We start from the raw sequence: 23277 nt of genomic DNA on the forward strand, positions 1-23277 counted from the left end.
CTTGTCAAACCACAATTCTTAGGTATTCTTGAATGATCCAACAAAGAATATTATATATATTTTGTTGTTGTTGCTATCATCATCACCATCATCACCATCATCATCGTCATCATCGTCATTGTTATTATTCTTCTTATTTTTTTGCATCAAGCATGTTTCCACTCATACATTCATAAATATTAATGTATATATATATCAATATATACATATAGCTTTAAATGCATACACTACATCATATATGCATAAAACATTTGTATATACCAAGCATTGGGCACAGACTTATTCAGTAAATTATGCGCATAATAAAATAAAAAATAAAAATAAGAACTACTAGTACTATTTTCTTCTTCTTCTTCTTCTTCTTCTTCTTCTTCTTCTTCTTCTTCTTCTTCTTCTTCTTCTTCTTCTTCTTCTTCTTCTTCTCTTCTTTCTTCTCTTCTTCGTATATTATTATTATTATTATTATTATTATTATTATTATTATTTATAGCTGACCCAGTAGGACATATTTTTGACTTGCTCTTCAAAGCGAAAGTTATTTCCCCACATGAAATAATTTGGCTGTGTGGTAAGAAGTTTGTTCCCCAACCACATAGTTCCAGGTTCAGTCCCACTGCATGGAACCTTGGGCGTGCCTCTTCTACTATAGCCTTGGGCCAACCAAAGACTTGTGAATGGATTTGGCAGATGGAAACTGAGAGAAGCCCATCAAATCTATCTATGTATATATCTATCTAACTATATAAACATATGTGTGTGTATGTCCAGTTCTTTGTCATAGCTTGACAATTGGTGTTTGTTTTAATTATGTTCCTGTAAGCTAGTGGTTCAGCAAAAAGAGATCGACATAATAAGTTCCAGACATAAAGTAAAAAAAAAAAAAAAGTATTGGGGCTGTTTCATTTGACTTAAAAGTCTTTCAAAGCAGTGCTCCAGCCTGGCCACAGTCTAATGACTGAATCAGAGAAAAGACATATGTATGTATGTGTGCGTGTGTGTGTGTGCGTGTGTGTGTATGCGTATGTGTGTGTGTGTGCATGTGCATGTGTGTATTTGTGTCACCTTGTTTTGACCTTGTGTAATAGTTGTAAATGATAGTCCCTGTCATACAAGCAGTGTCATTCATTTCTAACATGCTGTGTGAACATGTTGCCTATGGGGAAATATTACTTTGCTCAGGAACAATTAATGGTTGGTGATAGGAAGAGCATCCAGCTGCAGAAAATCTGCCTCACTAAACTCTCTTTGATCCATGCAAGAATGGAAAAGTGGATGTCAAAATAATGAGGGTGATTTTTTAAATCTCTCCCAAACCATTCAAATCCCTTTTGCTCCTTATTGACCATGTAGCAGTTTTTCTAGACATCATTTTAGCATAGAATTCCATAGCATTAGTTTTATCTTAGTTTTTAGGGTTTTTAACAATTTCTGTTTGCTTTTTGTTGGCTTACTTAAAGGCAGAAATCAACTTTTCATTTTTTTAGCAATTTATGTTAGTTTTTGATTATAACTTACAAAATATTTTTGGAGCTATAAAGTGGATATTTTTATCTATTTTATTTTATCTAGGTTCAGCTCACGAGCTGTGGTGATGCTGGGGCACCGCCATTTTAGAATTGTTTTCTAATTGCACAAGATCACCATCTCCATGCATCCATCATAAATATAATATCTCTCTATGTCCAATTTTGTATTGTGTCTCTGAAATGTAGTCATTATTTTCTTGTTTTTAAGGCAGCAAACTGGCAGAAATGTTAGCATTTCTGAGCGAAATGCTTAGCGGTATTTTGTCTGTCTTTATATTCTGAGTTCAAATTCTGCCAAGGTCAACTTTGCCTTTCATCCTTTCTAGTTCATTTTATGTTGTTTACTGTTTGTGACGTCCTGTACCCATATATGCATATATATATATATATTATTTACATTATTATTTGATTGAACACCATGCTTCCATTTCCAGGTGTGTATATATATATATATATATATATATATACATACACACATACAGAGAAAGATACTGAGAAATTTTGTAGAAATTTTGCTTATGGTAATTTATTCAAAGGAAGTTTTATGAAGATTTGCCACTTGTAAAAAAAACCAAAACCAAATTTAAACTTGTAGTGAACAGAAATATACACTTTTAGGAATCTAAAAATGTGTCTGAACCAATCATCTGCAAACTCAACCATTCCAGCAAATTGTATAAAATTGAGCATCACAAATGAAGAGCAAAAGGTACTGGAATATATGGAAACATTCCTCTAGAGCAGCTGTTCTCAATTGGGGTCCATTTGACCCCTAGGGATGCATATAAGTTTTTTGTGGAGTACATGTAAGCAAATTAATACATTGGAGATCCACAATAATATTTTAAGGATCCATGAGAAAATTTTGAGATCCATTGTAAAGAAATGGTTGAGAACAACTAAATGAACAGGATTTCAGCAAAAGATTAAAACCAATTCAGATAGGTGCAGGAGTGGCTGCGTGGTAAGTAGCTTGCTTACCAACCACATGGTTCCGGGTTTAGTCCCAGTGTGTGGCATCTTGGGCAAGTGTCTTCTACTATAGCCTCGGGCTGGCCAAAGCCTTGTGAGTGGATTTAGTAGTCGGAAACTGAAAGAAGCCCATTGCATATATGTATATGTATATATATGTGTGCGTTTGTGTGTCTGTGTTTGTCCCTCTCAACATCACTTGACAACCGATGCTGGTGTGTTTACGTCCCAGTAACTTAGCAGTTCGGCAAAACAGACCGATAGAATAAGTACTAGGCTTACAAAGAATAAGTCCTGGGGTCGATTTACTCAACTAAAGGTGGTGCTCCAGCATGGCCACAGTCACATGACTGAAACAAATAAAAGAGTAAAACAGTAAAGTGTGAGTATTGCTATGATTCTGATTAGTTTCAATGTGACCAGCCTCTACATGAATATACCCCATAATTTAGGATTAGAAATTATGGAATTCTGGATAAATACCCACACAAAATTCAGAAGTTCTTATGAGAATTCAATCTAGAAAGATTAGGATTGGTGATAGAAAACAAATACTTCTTTTATAACTAATATTACCTTCAAATAAAAGAGATGGCTACAGACACGAAAGCTGCAATCACTTTTGCAACACTAGAAATGGGATTCATTGAAGAAACAAAATCTAAACCTGATCTGGGATTACTTTTGATCAACGCTTCCAATCTTTGACTGGAAAAATTACCTGGATAACTGTTTCATATTTTTGGAACAGAAGTAAAGAAGTCCTTACAAGGCTCCTTAAATTAATTAATAACATTCATGCATTGATCCAATGAAAAATAATGAATAAGTGAAAGAGAACTTACTTTTTTGTTGTTTTGGTAATTAAGGAAAATGAAACTGTTACAACTGATATCTGTTGTAAGGACACAGACACACAACAATACCTAGATTTTTGATCTTGCTGTTCATCATATTACCCCATCTAACATGGCAAAAATGTATATATTCAATAGTTAGAGACTCAAGCAGGTAAGAGAAAGACAAGTGGTAAAACTAAATCTATTGCTCCAGAAAAACTCGAAATCCTCACAATGAAGGACAAGGAAAAAAAAAAAAATCTTTCATTTGTTCTTACCACATCTTACACCTGGTAAGAAACCACATTTTACATCTGGTTAAATGATACTTTCTAATTGTACAGAAATCATAAAATCTTAGCAAACTAATTAAATAGGTACAAATTATTAAAAGCCAAAGATTAAAGACAATAGCAGAACAATTTACATCAGGAGAAATAATGCAGATAGCAAAATGTGGAGACCTTCATTTTGGGGTGTGTAAATTGATTATAAGTAAGTTCACTGCCATCAATTCACCAGAGGGAAAGTTCACTATGAAGAAAGTTCAACTCGAGGAAAGTTTATCAAGAAAATATATCCATAGTATCTCACCATTAATAGTCAAAAACTATTTTATTGGGAAAAACAAAAACAAAAACAAAAAAACAGTGAATTGATGACAGTGAATTTTCCCTGCAGTGAATTGATGATGATGAACTTACTGGACATGGTGTAAATTAATTGAAAAGGGCAAAAACCAACAGATTCAAGAATGGAAATGAATTGATAGTTAAGGCAAATATGAATTGGCAGACAGAAAAAATCTCATTCACTGCAACTCAAGCCCAAAATATGATGAAAGTTATATCAGCCAAACGGGATCAAAATTTGCAGAACTGTATTCACAGAAGAGTATATAAGCAATATTTCAAAGATTCATCTCTTAGAAATGTTCCATGTAGTGAGCATTTAGACATTTGTGCAAACAGAAAATTCAAAGTATTCCTTTTTACAATATAATTTAAGAAAATGATCAATAATGAAAATCAAAAGACTATTTTATAAGAATTCTAAATTTGAAACTAAACTGGAGATAATAAACATTGATGCTAAAAACAATTACCTCAATACAAATTACATTAAAATATGTGTATTTGAAAAGCTGAACATTTTTCATAAGATTTGTGTCAATCTGTGTTTTTAAAGTATTTTTTTTTTTAAAATAAGAAATAACTTTTAATTTAAGAAAATATTTCTTCAAATTTTTTGATTGTATCAAGAATTACTTTCTGAAAACTATATATATTTACATCCACATTTACATGCATATACATATATATATACTCACATTTACATATATATATGTGTGCGTTATATGGGTGTATGTATATGTGTAAATATATATATATACATACATATATATATGTATATGTGTGTGTGTATACATACAATATATATATATACTTTTTTTATATACATACATTTCTATGTATGTACCTGTCTATCTATAAATGTATACATGCATATATATGTGTCACAACTACACCTTAACATAGTTACTACCTAACGCGTAGCTCAATGAATCCTGTAAAGCACTAAAGTGCATGTGTCTATATTTATGTGTGTGTCTATCTATATCTATATCTATCTATCTATATATATATATATATGTGTGTGTGAGTGTGTGTGTGTGAATGCAGAAAGAAAGAGTGAGAGTCAGGGAAACAGACAGAGGGAGGGAGAGATGGAGAGAGAGAGTGAAAGAGAGATCAAACGAAACGGGTGAGAAATTATGGCTGTGTCCATCGGCAATCATTAATGTAAGGAATGGGCACAAATAATATAAACGTGACAATAGTTACACACACACTCACACGCACACACACACATATGCATGCACACACACTCACATGCATGTCTATACATGCACGCACATATTTCACCCATCTCTGTTTTATTACAAAAGATTTCATTTTTATTTTTTATTATATTTCTTCTTTTTATTTTCTTTTTCAACATTTGTCTCCCCTTTGCATAAAACTTTAGTGATTTATCTTTGGCTCATGCATGGGGGGGGGGAAGGATGCAAATAATTTTTCAATGACAATAGCAAGAACAACAACAATCATAGTGTATACGAATGGAAACAGACATATATCGGAATATGTCAAAGATTATTTGTGTGTTTCCAGTGTTCTTTTTTCAATAATTTTTTCATATAAAATTTTTTCTGTTCTTTTTTGCCTATTTGTTAATTTTTTGTAAACTTCAGTTTTATGAGTTACCAGGAAAGAAAAAACGAATTTTTACATGGACTAATAAATATATTGCTATCTATAATCTTCAAAGACACTTCTGGATAATAATATTAACAACAACAATAAGGTAGTTGTTGATGATGTTGATCTTAGTGGTGGTGATGACAATGATGATGATGATGATGATGATGATGATGGTGATGATGATGGTGGTGGTGGTGGTGGTGGTGGTTGTGGTGGTTGTGGTGGTGGTGGTGCTAATGATGTGATGATGATGATGGTAGAGACGATGATGATGATGACGATGATGGTGCTGGTGGTGGTGATGATGATGATGATGGTGGTGGTGGTGTGGTGGTGGTGGTGCTAATGATGTGATGATGATGATGGTAGAGACGATGATGATGATGACGATGATGGTGCTGGTGGTGGTGATGATGATGTGATGATGGTGGTGGTGGTGGTGGTGGTGGTGGTGGTGGTGGTGGTGGTGGTGGTGATGATGATGATGATGATGATGATGAGATGATGATGATGATGATGATGATGATGATGATGATGATGATGATGATGATGATGATGATGATGGTTGTTGTTGTTGTGGTGATGGTACTGGTGGTGGTACTCATAATGATGATGATGGTAGTGAGGATGATGATGATGATGATGGTGGTGGTCATAGTGATGATGAAAAGTGAAAATAACAATAATGATGAAAATGATGACAATGAAACTGATAATACTGATGGTGAAGATAATAATAATAATAATAATAATAATAATAATGATAATAATAATAATAATGATAATAATAATAATAATGATAATAATAATAATAATGATAATAATAATAATTGCTACACGATAATGAATTTGATGACGATGGTGATAATGGTAGAGAATAGAGGAATAATAAAATTTGAAATCAAATGAAATAAAACAGTTTTTGCTGAATTCTGGTATTGTAATGAGAAATACTAGAATAAAGAAATCTAACGACAAATATAAAAAAGTAGTAAAAATGGAAAAATGAAATATTCACATATTCTTGCAAGTACAAACATATACTTATGTATGTATGTGTGTGCATGTATGTGCGTATATATATGAATATATATATATATATATATATATATATATATGCATATGTGTGTGTGTTTGTATGCATTTGTGCATTATAATTCATCCGTAGCCATCAGAGCTAAGATGGCCAACATTCGAAATTTAGAAAGGAGATCCACAGGATATGCAGTAAATGCAGTGAGATAGGAAGCTAAAAAATCAACAAGATATAATTCCAAAAAGTCTTTGTAGAGAATACATAAACACACACACATATGCATAGACGTACACACATAAGCATATATATATATATATATATGCGCATATGTGTGTGTTATATAAATATATATGTATGTGTGTGTACATATATCTTTGTGTGTATGTGTATATATATTTAAACCCACAAATAAAGAATATTTATCCACCAATGCAATGTTGAACACTTATTCCCACTGTTTCATATTAATGTATATATGTATATATATGTATATGTATGTGTATAAATCTATCTATTATTTATGTATATATATATATATAAGGATAAGATCATTAATTTAAAATAAAATAACGATCTCATCAAGTGGCCAGCATGGAGAAAATAACCTTCAAAGGTAATAATTATTAAAATTATAAATTAGGGTATCTACGAGATACCGCCATGCTGAAAATAGCAGCTGCAGCCAAATCTATCCCTTTCATAAGGAAAAACACATTTGATAATATATTGCTAAACATTATGTTATAAATGAGAGGTTATATGGATGGGATGTTTTTGATCATCCAGCATGGTGGTATCTTGTAGATACCCTCAGTGATAATTTTAATATATATATATATCATCATCATCATCATCATCGTTTAACGTCCGCTTTCCGCGCTAGCACGGGTTGGACGGTTCGACCGGGTCTGGGAAGCCAGGGGCCGCTCCAGGCTCCAGTCTGAATCTGGCAGAGTTTCTACGGCTGGATGCCCTTCCTAACGCCAACCACTCCGTGAGTGGATTGGGTGCTTTTTACGTGCCACCTGCACAGGGGCCGGAGGGTCCGGCATCGGTCACGATCGGTTCAAGCTTTTAACGTGTCAGCGGCACGGGGGCAACGAGGTCCGGGGTACTTTGGGGATCGGGGTACTTTGGGATATATATACACATATGTACATACATACATATATATATATATATACATTTTTAACTGCTAGTATCTCATCTAGTTATTCAAATTTCGCATGCCCACTCATTAGTCCATGGACTAATGTGGAGGAAATCTGAATGAGGACAGCAGATAGGTATTGGAAAAGGAAAGAGAAGGGGACCTAGCTGGGTTTTGATTGACTGACTGAATGATTGAATGAATAAATTGATTAGTTACACCAGGGGTTGGCGAACAGGGGTAAATTTTTCTTCTGGTATGAGGAGGCAGTCAAAAAGTTGCTGCTTTTTGCAACAGGCTACCTTTGCGAACAAGGATTTTCCACTAATGAATGTAAAAACAAAGCAGAGTAATTGTTTGAACCCCAGAGACTCCAAATTGCTCTGACATTAAAATGCCCCAATTTTGAAGTAATTGTAATAAAAATGAAACATCTTTTCTCCAAAACCTGAAGTGAAAAAGTTTCTAGAAAAATCCTTTTCTTTCACAATGAGGATATTAATTTATTTTATTGAATTTGTTTTATATTTTTTATATTTATAATTGTACTCTCCATATAAATAGTTTCAATAAACCTTTTGAATTCAAAGTTTCTATGATTTTCTTCCTTTCAAAACAAGGGGGTAACATTTGCATAAATGTAATTTGGGGTAATTGGCTAAAAAACTTCCCTGACCACTGAGTTAAGTGGTTAAACCAGTTGACTAAAAATAATGAAAGAAGTGAAATAAAACCTGTGTGTATGTTTATTAATGACATGATGACCCTCCCAAGAAACAGTGAAATCTGTTTTAGCATATGAGTTCAAATCAAGAATCTTGGAAACCAAATATATAAACAAAATTATAAATTTTATATTAGGGTTTTAGAGATTCAAAAGTTAGAATTTAAAGGTCGTTAGATATTAGATGACTTTTTGCATTCATTAAGTTACACATCTGTGTGGTGAGAAGTTTCCTTACTAACCACATGGTTCTGGGTTCAGTCTCATTGCATGTCACTTTGGGTGAGTGTCTTCTACTATAGCCTTGAGTTGACCAAAACCTTGAGTGGACTTGATAGATGGAAACTGAAAGAAGCCCATTGTATGTGTTGTGTGAGTGTGTGTTGTGTGTGTGAGTGTGTGTGTGTGTGTTTGTGTGTGCATGTATTTGTGCCTGTGTTTGTCCCCCTCACCGCTTGACAACCAGTGTTTCTTTGTTTACATCCCAGTAACTTAGTTCTTCATCAAAAGAAACTAATAGAATAAGTGCCAGGCTTAAATAAGTACCGATGTTGATTTGTTCAACTAAAAACTTTTCAAGGTGGTGCCCCAGCATGGTCACTGTCTAATGGCTGAAACAAGTAAAGGATAAAAGATTCTAACATATAATGGAGTAAATAAAAACTCTCTGTCAAAATTATGCATCATAAAATTGTCTATGGAAATAAATATGATTGCATTTAGGAATTTACCAATTTCTGAAATTACTAGCATATTCGTGAAAGAAAACTAATAGAGAGTATGTGCTGTCGGGAGTTAGCGTGATCTTGGATTTGTGAGGTTCTTTGAATGGCCTCATTTGTAAGTTTTCCTGTATCAGGCAAACTTCGTCCACATATTCCTATATTTTTGTATACCTTATTTTGTAGGCTTTTCATTTCATTCCATCTCCTTTCCTCCTCATCACCCAATCTTATCTAAACCATTGTACATTGTAACCTGTCTTTGTAATGTTCCCTTCATCTGTGTCCCTGGGATAAATATAATATATTATTATTATCATTATCATTATTATTATTATTATTATTATTATTATTATTATTATTATTATTATTATCATGTCATCATCATCATCATTATCATCATTATCATCATTATTACCCATAAGGCAGTGACCTAGCAGAATAGAGTCAGAAAAATTGCTGTATTTATTCCAGTTCTTTATGTTCTGAGTTCAAATCCTGCTGAGGTCAACTTTGCCTTTCATCCTTTCAGAGTTGATAAAATAAACTACCAGTTAAGTACTGGAGTCAATGTAATCAACTTGCTTCTACCCTCAAAATCATTAGCCATTTGTCAAAATTGGAAGCCACCACCACCACCACCACCACCATCATCATCATCATTAAGAAACTTGACAAGCACTGAGTTTTTTAGATTGACTGAGCAATCAGCTGAAGCCTCTACAGGATGTGCACAGTCTATGGGTGATGGCCACAGATGACTAGAGCTGACTTGAATATGATTAATGAAAGTATTGATAGAAAAATGACAGTGGTGATAATGATAATGATGATGATGACGATGATGATAACAACAACAATAATAGTAATAATAATAATAATAATAATAATAATAATAAGAAGAAGAAGAGAAGAAGAAGAAGAATAATAGACACTAAGTTAATAAAGAAAAGTTTACAAGTTGCCAAAGTCACAACAAACACATATAGGCCCACCACTATACTTTTCTGGTTCTCCATCACTACCAAACACACACACACACACACACACGCATACACACACACACGGACCACATGCATATATGCTCACATATACATTCACAAGCACACACAAAAAAAAGCAAGAATAATATTCGATAGCTAAACCTCTCATCTCTACTCTTAAAAACGATGACAACAAAAGAAAAATCAAAAATAGCAAAAGTGACAACAAAATCAAAAAGAAAAAGAAAACCTAAAGCAGTGTTGCCAGCTAAACCAACCAAGAGAATAACAATAGGTGCAGAGTACCTCAACGACGACGATACATCGAACCATAAAAACTTGTCACTGTTCATCATCAAATGATTGATAGATATTTCTTTTGTGTCTGCATTCAAGCAAAACCTCAGTTCTGCTATGAAACACTGCTGTTCCACTCTCCGAGACTTATGGACTGTGTGATTGATAATGAAGACTCCTGTCAAACAATAAATCATACATACACAGTTACCTTTTCCCAACGCCTGGCCTCAACAACTGTCCGATATCCGATGATCGCGTGTCTGTCTGTTTGTCGAAGTTCCAACAAGCAAACCAGCAGCTTGTAGTTGTTGTTGTTGTTGTTGTTACTCTTTGTATTATTTCAACAGAACTTTACTGCAATTCCATCACCATGACCATCACCACCAACACCACTAACTCCAAATTCCTTCTGCCTTCTTGCTTCTTTATTCACTTGTTCACTCTTTGAGATGCTTCCATTGTTCCGTTGTTGCCGACCTAGCTGCTTCTCCACAAACTTTTCTTTCCTTCTTTCTCATTCTTCTTCTTCATCCCCAACTTCCTCATTCTTCTTCTTCTTCTTCTTCTTCTTCTTCTTCTTCATTCTTCTTCTTCATCTTCTTCTTCTTCTTCTTCTTCTTCTTCTTCTTCGTCTTCTTCTTCTTCTTCTCTTCTTCTCTTCATTCTTCTTCTTCATTCTTCTTCTTCTTCTTCTCTTCTTCTTCTTCTTCGTCTTCTTCTTCTCTTCTTCTTCTTCTTCTTCATTCTTCTTCTTCATTCTTCGTCTTCATTCTTCTTCTTCTTCTTCTTCTTTTCATTCTTCTTCTTCATTCTTCGTCTTCATCTTCTTCTTCTTCTTCTTCATTCTTCTTCTTATTCTTCTTCGTCTTCTTCTTCTTCTTCTTCTTATTCTTCTTCATTCTTTGTCTTCTTCTTCTTCTTCATTTTTCTTCTTCTTCTTCTTCTTCTTCTTCTTCATTCTTCTTCATTCTTCGTCTTCATTCTTCTTCTTCATTCTTCGTCTTCATTCTTCTTCTTCTTCTTCTTCTTCTTCATTCTTCTTCTTCATTCTTCGTCTTCATTCTTCTTCTTCTTCTTCTTCATTCTTCTTCTTCTTCTTCTTCGTCTTCTTCTTCTTCTTCTTCTTCTTCTTCATTCTTTGTCTTCATTCTTCTTCTTCTTCATTTTTCTTCTTCTTCTTCTTCTTCTTCTTCATTCTTCTTCATTCTTCGTCTTCATTCTTCTTCTTCTTCTTCATTCTTCTTCTTCTTCTTCATTCTTCTTCTTCTTCTTCTTCTTCTTCTTCTTCTTCTCCTCCTTCACCTCCTTCCCCCTCTCTTTAACCTAAACCAGAACCTACTATCTCCTCCAACAACGGAAGCTGTCAAATCACCTCTTTCAGTTTATTTTATTCATTTACTCTCATCACCACCACCACCACCATCACCACCACCACCACTACCACCACCACCACCACCACCACCACCACCACCACCACCACATCACCACCACCATCACCACCACCATCACCACCACCACCACCATCACCACCACCACCACCACCATCACCACCACCACCACCATCACCACCACCACCACTACCACCACCACCACCACCACCATCACCATCATCACCATTACCACTACCATGACCGTCATCATCATCATCAGCACCACTACCAACTTCACTTATTCTGTTGATACCTTCATTAATCTTATTAAGTCAGTTCTAGTCATCTGTGGCCATCACCCATAGACTGTGGACATCCTGTAGAGGCTTCAGTTGATTGGTCAATCAGTCATCCAGAGAGAGGCTGCTGGCAATACCAAATGAGGCAAGGAAAGTGTAGGTGGGGGCTGGGAAGGAGAAGGAAATTGGTGGAATATTTCTATGCTTTTTTAAAAAAAAATTATTTCTTTTTATTTTTTTATCTGCTGCAGATCTTTTCTTATCAACTTTCATAACACTGATGGACCACGAAATCAGACAGAGAAACTATGTGGTCGGTTGATCTGCTTGAAATAGCAACCAAATCTCCCTTACCACATCCTACCATCTTATATAAGAATAAGAAAACTCATTCGATAATGCAGGCATACATTTGTCAAAATGAATGTGATGGTCATGGCTTTGATCACAGAATGGAATGCAAAGTGTGTCTGAGTGTATGGATGCATGAATGTGTGAATTAGAGTCTGTATAGGTGTGAATCTGTGTGTGTGTGTGTATTATAGTGTGTGCATATGTGAATGTGTGTCGATGTTTGTATATGTTTTTCTTTTGTGCCTGAATGTGTGTGTTTGAGTGTGCATGTATGTATGAATGTATTTGTGAATATGTATGTGTATTGTGCTTAATAGATTTCCCTTGACTAAGGACCAATTAACTTAAATTAACTAATCCCAGTATATCACAGGTACATATTTTTACTGATTGCAGACAGGATGAATAAGATTCAACCCAGGTGAAATTTGAAGGAGAGAGAGGGAAGAAGTAAAAGTAAAAGAGAGAGTAAAGGTGAGGGAAAGGGACAGATAAGGAAAGAGAGAGAGAGAGCTGGAAAGGGGAAAGAAAGAAAGGAAGATAAAGTGAGAGAAAGGAAGAGATAGGGAAAAAGAGAGAAAGAGGGACAGGAGACTTCAAGACTTATGGCCCTAATACTTAAAACAGTTCCATTGGAGGAATCCAAGGGTTAGGCAGTGGTGTTCAACTAAAAGCGGGATTAAGTTCCTTACCTGATAAAAGAAATGGTACCTCTAACAGACTTCCACACAGCGGTGCTCCAGCATGGCCACAGTCAAATGACTGAAACAAGTAAAAGAGTAACAGACTTCCACACAGCTTCCATTTACCAAATTTTATTTATAAGACCATTGGTGGTTGAACCAAGACTATGGTGGAAGAGAAACTTGCCCAAGGTACCATGCATTGAATTGAACCTAGAAACCATGTAGCTGAGAAGTGAACTTCAACTTCTCATTCAAATCACTCAGTCTGCAACTGGCCATTTTAATTTGTTGCTTAAACATTTCTAATAATTCATATTAAAAAAAAACCGAGGGGGAGGTCTTTAAAAGTTGTTTTTCTTTTATATTTATTTACTAAATGTATGTATATGTGTGTATGCATATGATATATACAGTATATATTATATATATATAACATATATATGGTAAGAAGCTTGCTTCCCAACTACATGGCTCCAGGTTCAGTCCCACTGGATGGCATCTTGCGCAAGTGTCTTCAACCATAGTCTCGGGCCAACCAAAGCCTCGTATATATTTTTGTGTGTGTGTGTGTGTTTGTCTCTCTTGCCATCACTTGACAATCAATGCTGGTGTGTTTATGTTCCCGTAACTTAGCGATTTGGCAAAAAAGACTGATAGAATAAGTACTAGGCTTACAAAGAATAAGTCCTCAGGTTGATTTGTTTGACTAAAGGTGGTGCTCCAGCATGGTAGCCTATAGAAAGAGGAGAGGTAAAGGAAAGAAAAAAAAATTAGAAATCAAATAAATGAGAAATATAGACGATATGTGAATTAAATAAAACCCTAAAGTGTTGGAAAAAAGATATATCTAGTGGAAGTGAAATGTAGAGTAATTATTCTTGGGCAATTACTAGGAACTTAGTTAAGAATATTTCATTTAGATTGTCTAAGTTATCTGCTAATGTTGACATTTTCAATGACAAGGCTGAATTTTATAATTCTGCCTTACTTAAAGCAGGTTATACAGATAAAGTTACCTACATTAATCCATTCAATCTTATTCTACCTTTGCTAATGGAGACATGAAATCTAGTTGTAAGGATATAAACATGTGTCAGATTTAAAAGAATTTGAATAACACCTGCGTTTAACTCCATTTATTTATTTATATATATTGTACAAAATATTTCACATAAACCCAAAGTTTCAACCTTTAAAAACAAGGTGTTATGCCCTTTTTACTTGTGTGATTTTTTGGTACTCTGTTAACTTTTTATCTATTTTTCCCGTGTTAATTGTAAACAAGGGAAACATACACACATCTATCTATCTATCTATCTATCTATCTATCTATCTATCTATCTATCTATCTATCTATCTATCTATCTATCTCTCTATCTATCTATCTCTCTCTCTCTCTTCTCTCTCTCTTCTCTCTCTCTCTCTCTCTCTCTCTCTATTATATATATATATATATATATATATATATATATATATATATATATATATATATATATATATACAGAGAGAGAGAGAGAGAGAGAGACGTAAGAGAATGCACACGCACACACACATTTATACATATATATTATAATATAATAAAATTTCTTTTCTCTCTGTCTTTTCAGTAAATCTTCAAGACAACATCACCAAAATTGAATTGCAGAAGAAAATAAATACTTTCACTTGAAAGAGGATACTTTGGTAGTAATGTGACAAAAACAAATAAAAAGAAAGAAATAAAAAGAATAAAAAGAGAAAAGTTTGAAAAAAAAAACAAAAAGGAAAAATGAAACATTTCAACATTTGTCTCTTGTTCCACTTGAGCCTGTCACGTGACAAACTGCAGTATTGATGTCCAACATACACATCGATATAAACATATATAAAAGACACATCATAACCAAATAAAGAAACTCAACAAACACATTTCTCATCTTAGCATTCGATTTCCCAGTCGAATGTTCGTTCTCTTCATACTGCTATAAAGAAAAATAATTTGTTATTTTTATTATTATTATTATTATTATTATTATTATTATAACGGCAGCAGCAGCAGTAGCAGTGCTATCATCATATCTACCACCATCTTCACCACTAGCACCACTATCTGTGCTGCAATCACCAGAACCACTAGCACCACTATCTGTGCTGCAATCACCAGAACCACTAGCAACTGTAGCAGCAGCACCACCATCGCCAATTACGACACTACCACTACAGACAACATCATCGTCAACAACAACAACAACAACAAAGCCATTTTTCTCCCCTAACATTGCATATCCTGTGACATAAGGTTTCTAATTGTGGGAACATGTTACTGCAAAGTTGTCTATTGCTGTTGCTCGTTGACACGTACCTCTGCATAGACCTGATTTATCAAGTTGAAGAAGGGAAAAGACCTGATACTTTTGTTGGTGACATAGCAGTGGACTCACATTTGTTGGACACTGTGCCGGTCAGTGACCACAACCAGTTCCAGTTTAGTTTGCTACATGAAATTGTGATGGGTGAACAACAGCTGTTTCGTGTGACACCAGCTGGGAAGCTTTACACGGCTCAGGAACTCGATGCTGAAGCTCTGTGCAAATATAACACAGAATGCTTTACTATGGTGGAAATAGCTGTCCAACACAAAGAATCTTTTGTCAAAATATTAGACATTAAAGTGGTTGTAGAAGATGGCAATGATTTCCAACCTGAATTTTCTGTCGATCAATTTAATATATACTTTTCAGAAAGAGAAGGCAAAGGATCACGAATATCAATTCCAAATGCTATTGACAGAGACGTCGGCGTCTTAAATTCTAAGGTTACCTATCAACTGAAAAGCAATATTGATGAACCTTTCCGATTATCTGTCTTAAAGCAAGGTGATGGCACTTCTAAATTAGCAATTATCTTGGAGGAAAGACTCAACAAAGAAGTAAAAGATACCTACCTTCTTCAAGTAATTGCTAGAGATGGTGGCTCACCACCAAAACAAGGCATTTTGAATATTAAAATATCAGTCACAGATGAGAATGACAATTCACCTATATTTTCTCGAAGCATTTACAATGTTACAGTAAACAGCAGACACCGGCAAAGTGTTCCAATCGTTACATTGTCAGCAACAGACCTTGATTCTGGCAAAAATGGTAATATTTCATATCATTTTAGTTCAAAGACACCAGACTTGGCTAAAAGCCATTTCATGTTGGACCACATATCTGGTGAAATATTTCTCAATAAAAGATTTACACTGAATGAGAAACAAACTTACAAGTTATTCATAGAAGCCAGAGATGGGGGCAGTCCTTCATTGAGTTCAACAGCAGTGGTTCTGGTAAATGTAGTGAGCGAAGCAAATAATGCTCCAAGAATTGATGTGAAGTTCGTTTCTAAGTCCAGTAGAAATAAAACTGTGATATCAGAGGGAGTAGAGACTGGCAGTTTTATAGCTTATGTAAAAGTATCAGACAATGATGTTGGTCGTAATGGGGAGGTCAGCTGCAGACTACAACATGATAACCTACAGCTAAAAAGTTTAAGCAAAAATAAATACAAAGTAGTCATCAAAAAACCAGTTGACCGAGAAAAACAAAAGCAAATAGAATTCACTATTGTTTGTGAAGATGAGGGTTCGCCATCTTTAAAGACAAAAGGACACTTTTCTATCCAAGTGATGGATGTCAATGATGTGCAGCCTCTATTTTCTAAAGATACTTTTAAATTCCTTACATATGAAAATGAAAAACCACACTTCCCGATTGGTTTCATTAATGTCACTGATCCAGATCTTGGTTCTGGAAGTCAGTTGAATTACACATTGTTTAGCAATGATAGAGGAATTCTTCCTTTTGAAATTTCTGACTTTGGATTTATTTCAACCGCCCAGTCTTTGGACAGAGAGAAACAAGATATTTATAAATTTCGAGTTTTTGTCAAAGATAATGGAATACCACCTCTAAACAACACAGCAGATGTCATCGTTGAAGTTATTGATGAAAATGATAACCCACCATATTTCAGCTTTCCAAGTGTGAACCCTTTTAGTTTGGATGTCCACTATCATCCACAAAGCAAGAACGACATCACAGTTTTGAGAGCATCAGATAAAGATATACGAGAAAATGCCTTCCTCCGTTTTGAAATCCTCCGTGGTAATGACAAGCAATTATTTTCGGTGAATCCCTATTCTGGGGTGTTGTCATTCTCCCGTAAAGTCTACCAAAACGATGCCGGTTCTTATAATCTGCAGTTAGCTGTCAAAGACAGTGGCACTCCTGCTCTATCAGCAACCACAACCTTATCATTGACATTGACAGTAAGTAACAAGACCTCGACGATGTTAACAGCATTGCAAACCTTATCAGATGATAAAATTCATATAAATTTAGTAATAATTATTGTTATAGCAGCTGTCACTTTGTCCACTGCTATAGTGGTTTCCATAGCAATATGTATCATACAAAGAAACAATCAGAAAGAAATCCAGTATAATGAAGAATTTGAAATTTCTAACAAATTCCTCAGTGACTCTGAAAAATCAAAATACTTTCATGAACCGTCTTCGTCACACACTGAAGCTCAGCTTGCTCTTGCAGCAGATCTTGCCAAAAGTAGGAACTCCCCAGCCACAATACCAAGGAGAGACACACCGACTGGATTTAAGTCAACTCCCGATCACACGTGGAGAGGATGTAATTCTGGAAAACAAGTTCAAGCTGTGGCAGAAGAAGAAGAAGAAACTTATTCCCAGGCAAGATATTTTCTTATGTAATTTTCACACACACACACACACTCACACAATACATACACACACAAAACAGACAGGCAAACAGGCACACACAAAATACTTCCACAAACTCATTCACATTTACAAAAGTCACACACATTTTCACACAAACATATTAGAGATACATACTATGAGTGTACTGCTATTACATTTACGTAACTCTGCTAAAAGGTTACTGTAACATTACGATGACACTACAATGACAATAATGTACTACTATGACACTACTACAACATTAAGATGTCAGAGTGTACTACCAAGACATTTCTATGACAGTGTACTATTACACTTTTATGACATTGCCAAAAGTGTGTGTATGTGTATGCGTGTGTGTGTTTGCATAAAACAATGATACTTTTACACTGCAATATTCTATAACAGATTTTTCTACACTGTTTATACTAAACAGTGTAGATACCACATTCACCAATGACATGAATTTTATGCAAATAATGTCTTACACAGTTTATTTAATCTTCTTTTAAAAGTGTTCTGGAAACAATATTTTTGTTGCAACATAACAGAACATATCATATATATAAGAATATGTTTGCGTGTTTATATATATACATATATATATAAGTATATATACATATATATATATATATGTATATATACTTATATGTATGTGTATATATACTTATATATATATATATGTATATATACTTATATATGTATATATATACACACACTCACATACATACACACACACACATAATTTTTGTGTTTTTAAATAAAGTAAATTTCCCTGATGCAAGGAGTATTCTTTGTGAGTGAGGATAAAGCCATGAGAAAGTCTGTGAGACTTCTTGGAATATGTCTCCTTGTTAATATCTGGGGGTTAGGTTTATTGCACAACCTGTCCTCAATATGGCTATATTCTCTCACTTAAGTATTTTTGTACATAAGGCATGAACTTTCTCTCTCACCTGTACATTCTCATTTGTTATTTACCTCATTAAATCTTGAAAAGTCATCCTTTGTATATGATACTAAGAATGGTTACAATTTATTCCAATTTTCTTGGCACTCATTCATTGCAGTCAATAATTTGTAGGCTCATGTAGCAGAAGATTAGGATCTTTTCTGTTTGCATTCACTTTTTGAAATTTTCAAATTATGTGAAAATTTTCAAATTTGGAATATTGATGTTAATTTTTCATGCTGAATCTGATGACATTGTTCACTAGCTCCAGAAAATATATTTTAAAAAATGTTACTGAGATTCAAAGTTTGATAATTTTTACCCAATGAGAAACCAGGATTTGGAAGCTATAGTTTTGTGTGTGACGACAACATTACAACAACAGAACATTCATGACAATATTACAATGAGAAAACATTCAACAATGGAAGTTCTAATAAGCTTTAAGCATTTAATAAACATTCAGTGCAAGAAATGACCAAAACAGCTGTAAAAAACATATCTTGTAGCAAAAAAAACATTAAATTACAAAAAATTACAAAAAATAAAAAAAACGAGGACAAACTGTAGTTCAGTTCATGAATAGATGGGAATCAAAATTTCAAAAAATGAAAATTTGTGATGCTGTCGTGGATTTTGTCAAGTAAATTACAATTTTTGTATCTCCTGTACCACATAAACTTGCAGAGATATGAGTCAACCATAAAATGGTGAGTGCCAGAGCATTGTTCATTACTTCACCTTATATACTTTCCATTTGTTGCACGTGGGTCCCATCTTTGGAGTTGATAAACCCAATGTTGAGTAAGTAGAAAAACAGAAAACTTGACTTGTTACTATGGAAACAAGCACCTAAGTGTCTTTTGATTGTGGCTTTTGATTGGCTAAAATTACCGAAAACTTGCAAACTTTAAAAACTATTAACTATTTTTTAATTGATAACACAAATGAATTTCATTTCCATAATTAGCATACAAAACTACATCATTACACCAAATTTGAAATCAAATGGAACAAAATTGAAGAAATTGAAAAGTGAACGCCAAACAGAAAAGATCTAAAGATTCTCACATTACTTCATTCTTTTGTATATAAATATTCTTTGTAAAAACAATGTTTTGGTTTCCAAATAATAGAAACATGCCTAGATAAATATAGATACATAAACACACACATATAAGACATTTTCAAATATGATCAATAATGAAAAAGTGAAGAGAATTGCCTGTGGAGCTCAAACCTGTATCTGCTGGGTTCTGGATCGTCATATCACCAGTTACATCAAACAGGTTCTAAAGACATTTAACTATCAAAAACAGTGCTAACGAATGTGTTTATTACTCTTGTGTCACATGAGGTTCCAATATTATTATGTAGTCACTCAACCACCATTAACCAAATGGCTCCAACTATTCACAGAGTTCATTGCTGTCTAAATGTGATCATTCTGCATGTAACAAGCTGTAGTGGTGTATCTGATGGGCAATTCTGTACACTTTTTCTATTTTCTGTCATATTTGTAAATATCTTACATAGACATAAAAAAATGAAAACTGATTTAAATATAGTTAATATAAATGTATGATTATGTATATATAATATACATATATGTATGTATTTACACACACACACATACATGTGTATAAATATATGTATATATATATGTATATATATATATATATAAAACAATTGCAGTGTGGAAGGTGTTTATAAGCCATTTAAGAAACACACAAAACCGTTAGATTCACTTCAACATTTAAATTTAATTTGTCAAAATATTTTCGTTGCTTTGAGACTGCGACCTGTTCACTGCAAAACTTTGAGATGCAGCATGAAGTTTTGTCAGTGAACAGGTCGCAGTCTCAAAACGACGTAAATATTTTAACAAATTAAACTTAAATGTTGAAGTGAATCTAACGGTTTTGTGTGTTTCTTAAATGGCTTATAAACACCTTCCACACTGCAATTGTTTTCGTTCCAGCACACGATCTCAGATCAAGTCACTCACTATGCAAGTACATCTCCATAATATATATATATATATATATATATATATATATACATATATACATACATACATATATATATATATATATGTATATATACATATATATATATATATATATATATGTAGAGGCGCAATGGCCTAGTGGTTAGGGCAGCGGACTCGCGGTCGCAGGATAGCGGTTTCGATTCTCAGACTGGGCGTTGTGTGTGTTTATTGAGCGAAAACACCTAAAAGCTCTACGAGGCTCCGGCAGGGGGTGGTGATCCCTGCTGTACTCTTTCACCACAATGGCGGTGCCCCAGCATGGCCACAGCTCAAGAGCTGAAACTGGAAAAACAAAAACAAACAAAAAATATATATATATATATATTGATAAGCCATGAAAATGACAAAATATTGATAGCCACCACTCCTGAAGGGGCTTAGAGGTGAGTTGTCTTGTCTGTCTATGACGTTCAAGTGTTTTAATACTCACTGCTAAGTGAAAGTCATCCCCTAAGTGCTATCCTGCAGTAAAGTGGTGAGCAAGCAAAACACATAAATTGACTATGTGTAGTTGATAACACACACACACAGTCCATCAAGAAAATGTATGCACACCTCAGGAAAGGAAAAAATCTGTATAAATATTGAACTTGTATAAGTACCCTTATAAATATAGATACCTCTTTTATCAAATTGTGATAACACTGAAGAAATTACAATAGCACTGAATTAAAATATTTATAAAGATTTTTCCTTTCTTGAAGTGTGTACACATTTTTCAATTGGACTCTGTATATATATATATATACACATATATACATATATATATATATATATAATATATATATATATATACATATATACATATATTATATACATATATATATATATATGCAGATATATATATATATATATATATATATATATAATATATACAGATATTGAACTCTGTGTATGTATATATATATATATATAATATATAGTGAAGGCACATGGCTCAGTGATTAGAGCGTTGAGCTTATGATTCCGAGGTTGTGAGTTCGAATCCCGAACCGGGCTGCATGTTGTGTTCTTGAGCAAGGCACTTTATTTCACATTGCTCCAGTTCACTCAGCCGTAGAAATGAGTTGTGACTTCAATGGTGCCAAGCTGTATTGGCCTTTGCCTTTCCCTTGGATAACACTGGTGGCATGGAGAGAGGATGCCAGTATGCATGGCGACTGCTGGTCTTCCATGAAACAACCTTGCCTGGACTTGTGCCTGGGAGGGTAACTTTCTAGGTGCAATCCCATGGTTAGTGTCGTGACCAAAGGGCGTCTCAGCATATATGTATATATAATACACCCACAAACATATATATATGTACATGTTTTATATGCAACTGACATATATATATAAGCCATACATAAATACACTCATACTAATACACATGCATACGGATCCATACACAATATCCACATTGGTTGCCCTGAGAGTGGTAGTGTAATTAATTGTCCAGTCTATTTGTTTTATTTTTTTCCCATGGCAAATAAATGCCTGTACAAGTACAGCTGGTGCTTTTCCTTCCTCTGAGACTATGATAAAAATAAAGAACTATAAAAAATACCCTTAATTTGACATTATACTTTTCTAAATTGTCAGTAGTTCACAGGAAAATAAAGTAATGTAATCCTTTGTCCCATTTTGATGGCATGAAGAATTCTTTTTTTTTTTTTTATTGAATCCCAATCAACGGTTTTAATGCAGTACATATTAAACAACGGACAATTATACAAATAAAACGACAATTGAAATAAATGTTATTGTATTAAAACAACTGTTAAACTTTGAAAGTGGTGATGAAAATACGCTTAAGTAAACAACCAACCAACACATACACTCATTAATCTATTTATGCTTATGACTAAATATCATGTATTTATATATGCATATAAGCACACACACATTATATATGTTTGTATATGATATATGATAATACACACACACACACATATAAAATTATATATATATAATTTTATACATTGGGAATGGTGGTCACATTTCGTCAATTAAACACATACACTTTATAAATTGGTCTTTATTCAGCTTTGTTATTACTATTTTTGTTTCTTTGTCAATGCTCTTTTGTCACATATCATGTGATCTCATCAATGACTCAGAAACAATAATATGATGAATAAATGATAATTCAAATCAGAGATTACTAAATGGACAAAGCAAAACAGGAGGAGACATGTGGGATAAAAAGATGCTGCAGAGGTGACAGGATGTGTGAGGAAAGAGCATTGACAAAGAAACAAAAATAATAAAAATAAAGCTAAAGACCAAACCTATAGTGCATGTGTTTAATTGGCAAAATATGACCATTACAA

General features: G+C 33.9%; 1 protein-coding gene across 2 annotated transcripts in view; it reads left to right on the plus strand.

Moving 5' to 3' along the window:
• Window positions 1-2109: 2109 nt before the first annotated feature.
• The window catches only part of LOC115219489 (putative protocadherin beta-18), a 53277-nt gene continuing 32109 nt past the window's right edge, over window positions 2110-23277 (plus strand). For both annotated transcript variants that reach the window (XM_029789662.2, XM_029789663.2), the window contains exons 1-3: window positions 2110-2120; window positions 10182-10185; window positions 14833-17951. In XM_029789662.2, coding sequence (XP_029645522.1) covers window positions 15522-17951 — 2430 coding nt within the window. In that variant the 5' untranslated portion in view covers window positions 2110-2120; window positions 10182-10185; window positions 14833-15521. The remainder of the gene's footprint in view (window positions 2121-10181; window positions 10186-14832; window positions 17952-23277) is intronic.

Source organism: Octopus sinensis, linkage group LG14 (assembly GCF_006345805.1).
Source record: "Octopus sinensis linkage group LG14, ASM634580v1, whole genome shotgun sequence".
NCBI classification, from domain to species: Eukaryota; Metazoa; Mollusca; class Cephalopoda; order Octopoda; family Octopodidae; genus Octopus; species Octopus sinensis.